We start from the raw sequence: 5,768 nt of genomic DNA, 5'->3' as shown, positions 1-5,768 counted from the left end.
CCCGTGGCAGCTGATTCTGCTCTGCCTTCGGCCAGGGCCTCCCCCCCCCCCCCCAACTGCATCTCCTCGCCGGTTTCAACTTATCCAAAAAGATTGAAAACCCCTTATATAGGTGGTTTGACAGCATTCTGATAGGCAGTCTGATTTGCTGCCATTGATCCTTTTTCTGGGAATGTGACTTGGTTTAATGTTAAGTGCCCTTGAGACTTGTTACTGAAAGTATACATTTTTGCCTCAACATTCTGAAGTATAGTCTTTCTCCACTAGATGGTAGTAAAGAAATCAGATTCCCTCAGGTTGAGAGTTTTACTGTTAACTTTCCTTTGGTGATGGGGTTTCATTTATGTCCGTTTTTATAAAAGCTTTTCCAGATAGCTTTGTATATTTAACAAACCCAAAATATTGTTTCTTACATGCAATTTTTAAAATAGTTTTTGGAGATAATTTAATAATAGCTATATAAATAATTGGTGATTCAGTGGATAAATTAAGCTTTTATAGTACTCTGATGCTGATCACACTGAACTAATGTAACTGTGCCACTGATATAGTATAGGCCAAATGGAACTTTTATATCAATTCAACTGATAGGTACTGTTGAGTAGGAAATACTTTGGTATAATATTGTATGGGTCCATAGTTTTAGGAGGCAACTTCGTTATGTTACATGTAGTATCCTATAATAGTGTTAAAATTGGTTTGCTTCTGCTATGGCCTTGAACTTGCAATTTCTGGGCTGTCAACTGTGCACCTTAATGCCTGTGCCACTCCAGCTCCCCTATTGTAAAGTACAAAAAAGAGCGCCTTCTTCCAAAAGAACACTATTAAATCAGCCTGAGAGCACAGTGTTGCAAGTTCTTACATTCAATTTGTGCTTACTAATGTATCTCTTTTTTTTAGACTGAATTATGCAAAACTGTAAATGTTGTCTTGTATTTCAGTTTTACATTGCTATAGGCCAGCAAAATGGTAAAACTTAAGCCCCTGATCCTGCAAATGCTTGAACAGGCAAGCATTTCAGCTTGTGAACCCTAAGTTCTCAAGTATAAATGGTCCCAGTGACTTCAGTGAAACTACTTGTGTGCTTCATTTTAAACAGGTTTGCACTATAAAAGGCTAATATTATATTTAAAAATATTTTAATGGTTCTTCCTGGGATAAAACCTATGTTGTATGAAAACAGTTCACACCCACAAAAAATCATTATATTTTTCAGTCCTTTTAAGAAGGTTATTGTGAACTTTATGGGCAAAGACTATAAAAATAGGAACCTGAAAATTAGGTTCAGCCTTTTAAAAACAACAAGATGACTTTTTGCAACCAATGAGACTTGTTTTACTAAGTTGCAAACTTGAGTAGGGGTGGCAAAAAGTGCAGGTTCTTGGAAGCATTTCAGTGTTTCTGATTTGTAGAATTGACAGTTTTGGAAGGTGGTGCTAGCAAATAGTGCTCAGGCTGTTTAGTTACCACTTGTGTTTCTCTGATTTATTGTTCTTACAGAAATAACGTTAATGAGGCCCTAGAGCTTTCTCTCATAAATGAGATTTTAAGCATTACACTTTTAGAAAGAAACCTCTACCCTTAACTTTTTTGAAAAATTCAGAGTGGGATGATGTTATTGCAGTTTATTCAATGTTCTCAGAATTGATTCCTCTTCCCAAAACACAAATGCAGATAACCACAACTTGGGTAGGAACTTCAGTATTTATTTTCACCAGCTTCTGTTACAACATGTGATGCTTTGGTTTCTGTTTGACCTTTCCCTCCCAAAGTTTTGAAAATGAAGACCCTCATTCTACTAAGATTTATGCCAGATAAATGACTTTGCTTTTGTTACTTTTTAATGTTGGATTGAATTAATTTGTTTTTTGTATTCTTTTCAGAACAAGGCTCAGGAAGGAAATCAGTTTAATGGAGACCTCATTCAAAGGCAAAACTTTCAGAGGTACTGTCTTTTTGTCACTAGTGTTTGTTTAGAAATGCAGTGAACATAAATGCAAAGGGGATCTCTGAGTTGAATTAATTTGCATATACTTAGGTCTGACCATGTTTCATATTTTATCAACATGGAAAAGCTAAAGGGTTTTTTTTTGTTAGTTAGAATGAATAGGAGTATTGACCTGATCTCCAAGCCAGAAAGGAAGGTATCGTCTTCTGGCTAGTGTACAGATGACAGAAGTTAATTACCATTGGCCTTTTTAGTCATATCAGAGTTGATTTGAGTAAGTGGGGAATTACCAGAGGCTATCAAATTGAATGTTTGGGGTATAGCAGTCTATGGAGAGCTCTGTAAACTGGAATGGTGATTTTGAATTTATTAATGGCTTCAAGACATAGTGTGCTGGAGTAGGATATGTGGTTCTATTAATTGCAGCATTATACATATTTGGGCTTTTTTGAATTTAGCGAATAGGAGTTGAATTTTATTGCATTTACTATTGAGCAGCCAACATGAGATCATGAAGCTTTTATTCAGGAGTTGGTTTCCTTGGCTAATTTCTTCTGAATTATTGGGTTGGGGTATTAGGTAAGTAAGTAAAGTATCTGAATGAGGGAGCATAGGATAGCAGGGAGATTGTGATGTCTGAGGACAGGTGGCAGTAGAAAAAGGATACTGAACATCCTCTAGAGCCATGCTGATGACAAGGTAAGAAAATAAGTGCTATACTGCAGCAGACTAATGGTTTCCCACCCAGTAGCCTGTTTCTGACAGTGGCAGAAGAGGATGCTAGAGATCAGTGCTTTTCAACCACTGTGCTGTGAAGAGCTCCCTAGTGTGCTGCAGGAATTTCAGAACTGCTGGTAGTTGTTTGTGAAGGAGAAGTACTTTATTTCGGGTATAAAGGTTATTTACTTAAAGCTAATGTAGAAATGAATCTACTGCACATGTGTTGGCTGCGGGGGACATGCAGTTCACAAGCCTCTCGGCTTTCAGTTCATGCCATTCATTTCAGTGCATGGTGCCCTCAGGCTTGAGTGCAGCTTGTAACATACGTACTGTGTGTGTGCTTCTTCTGCTTTTACTTTTATGTGGCCAGAGTGCTCTCATAGTATTCAGTCTTTGTGTCAGTTTCCATTTTTAAAAATGGAGAAATTCTTGAAGAAGATCTCTTCATATGAAGTTTCATGTAGCAACTCTGCGTAAAGAGAACCTTCAGTTAAGAAGATGAAGTCACTGACCAGGCAGTGTAATGAAGACTACTTGGAATTTGTTTTTTTCTGGTGTGGTGTCACTTCATCTCCTATGCCCAAGAGCTTAATGTGCAGAGAAAAATTATCAAATGAATCTATGGTCCCAAGTAAGCTGAAACACCACCTTTCTACTAGGCACCTAACTTACATAAACAAAGGCAGGGACTTTTTTTAAGAGGTTGCAGAAAGAAAATGCAAAGCAGAGTAACCTTATGAGAGAAACTTTCATCAGAAATAAACAGGTGTGCTATGGGGATGGGGAATACCTTAACAAGGATACCGTAAAAAACTTTTATTAATGTAAACGTGCCTTGGGGTGGACAAGGTTGGGAAATACTGCTGTAGATGGAGACCATCTAACCAGATATCTCTAGAGTGATCTATCCCTTTTCAGTACCCTCCCTAGTATCCACCATTTATTTGGCTAGGGATGCCAGAGGAAACACTTTCATCTATTCTGTTTACTAGCCATTAGTAGATCTATCATCTGTGAATTTATCCAGTCTCTTTTAAATCCTGGCTATGCTATCTGCCTTGCCTACCTCCTATGGCAGTGAATTCTAGAAGTTAACTACATGTGTAAAAGAAGTACTTTATCTTGTTAGTTTTTAAATCTGTTGCCCACTAATTTCAGTGGGTGCCCCCTTGTTCTAGTATTCTGGGACTTGGTGAACAACAGTTCCCTGTTTATTTGGTCTACCCCCTTCTTGATTTTTATAGACCTCTATCATATCCCCCATCTACCATCTCCTTTCCAAACTGAAGAATTCTAGCTTTTTTAGACTTTAGATTTTTAGCTCCAGGCTCCTGATGGTTTTGGTAGTCTTTCTTTGTACCTTTTCTAATTCTACTACATCCTGTTTGAGACGTGGGGACTACAGTGCCACACAGTATTCAAGATGTGGGCATATCACACGATCATGTTGACCGTTTTGCTTTCAGTTCCATTCTTAATGACGCCCAACATCTTACTGTTTGTTCCTGGTTACCACCGCACACTGAGCTGAGTGCAGTGACTCTAAGGTTTCTTTCAGAAGTTGTAACAGCTAGTTCAGAATCCAGCATTGTGTATGTATAGTTTGAGGTTATTTTTCCCTAGGTGTGTTACCTTGCACTTGTCAACGTTACATTCATCTGCCATTTTTTCGGTTCTTTCGCTTAGCTTGGTGAGATCTTTCTGCAGCTTCTTTCCATCAGCTTCAGACTTGACTACATGGAAATAAATGGGTATCATCTGGAAACTAGAAAGGATTGAGCTGGCATGAGAATTTCTTCAGTATCATCTGTGGTAAACGTTGATGCAAAAGATTCGTTCAGCTTCTCTGCTGTGGCCCTATCATCTCTGAGTGCACCTTTTGCACCATGGTGGTCAAATGGTCCCACTGATCCTGTAGCTGGCTTCCTGCTTCTGATGTATTTAAAAAAAGTTAAGGAAAAGATGAGGGAAAAATGTCATCAGTGGTAACAGTAAACAAAACATTCTTTATGTCTGTGTCAGTGATGTACAAAACACTGTGGCTGCTGAGCACAGCACAAGTTACAGGTGTGTGATGATCGTGTTATGCAGCACTGAGAGCCACCCATAGTCTGCCATTTAGTTTTATCAAAAAGGTAAAACCAACTTTTGAGCAAAAGGAAAAGCATCTTGCTCTATACATAAAGCCAGAATTTTGCATCTAGAAATCTTCATCTCAAAAGTGGGAGACACAGAGGATGTTAACTAGATGCTCTTGGTTAACTAGACTCCATGTGAATAGTAGGCTTTATAGAGATGAACATCGTGCATCATCCTGGGAAATGGACTGAAGCCAGTGTGCATGCTTGCCATAATGCACTGATGGTAACCGGTTCTATAAAAAAAAAAAAAAAAAAAAAAAAAAAAAAGGGGGGGGGGGGTGAGTTGCTACATTTTACATTGGCTGAATCTTAAATGACTTTTGTGGTTAACCCTGTAAGGAACACATTATGGTAATTTAGGATGTAGATTAAGAGGCCTGAGACATTTTCTGACTGTTCCTATCCTTTCCAGAGACCAGAGTAGATGCTTGAAGGCATTAAAAGAGTGAAGGGATCTCATTCAGTGTAGCAGTAATAGGTGTCAGGAGATCTGAATCTTTTTTTTCAGTGCTACAGAAGCAGCTGTTGATGAAAGTGTACTGCTATCAAGTGTTGCAGTTTACTGCATTAGTGGGTAATCTGTGGCACTTTGATACCTTCAGGATGGATTTTTGCAGAATGGAAGTAGCTAGTAGTGAATATAGAAACCCATCCTATTCTTACTTCTGCCAGTCTGTACTATGTTGATCATCTGCAGCAAGTTGGGGGAAAAATGGAAAATCTAAATGATTGCTTTTATTCACTCAAAAAAAAGTAATGGTCGATCTCTTGAAAAATGTTGGCAAATCAGAAAAATGTTTTGGCCATTGAAACAGGAAAAGTTATCAGGCTTATATTACCAATCTTAAACTCTGTGCTGCTCAGATGGGTGTGATACTTATGATTGACTGATTGATTGATTTGATTTGTGGGCTTGAGTTAAAAAAAAATAATTTGGAAAATGTTCTTTAAAAAATGTT

At 38.1% G+C, this 5,768-nt stretch overlaps 1 protein-coding gene across 1 annotated transcript in view; it reads left to right on the top strand.

Annotated features, from left to right (window-relative positions):
• The window catches only part of AZI2 (5-azacytidine induced 2), a 63,374-nt gene that overhangs the window by 33,841 nt on the left and 23,765 nt on the right, over nucleotides 1–5,768 (top strand). The window contains exon 6 of the mRNA XM_019508784.1: nucleotides 1,884–1,945. Within this exon, the coding sequence (XP_019364329.1) occupies nucleotides 1,884–1,945 (62 nt within the window). The remainder of the gene's footprint in view (nucleotides 1–1,883; nucleotides 1,946–5,768) is intronic.

Source organism: Gavialis gangeticus, unplaced genomic scaffold, assembly GCF_001723915.1.
Source record: "Gavialis gangeticus isolate Ggan-Ray unplaced genomic scaffold, GavGan_comp1, whole genome shotgun sequence".
Classification (NCBI taxonomy): Eukaryota; Metazoa; Chordata; order Crocodylia; family Gavialidae; genus Gavialis; species Gavialis gangeticus.
Note: the sequence above shows the minus strand (reverse complement) of the source record. Positions and strands in the feature narration are given on the sequence as shown.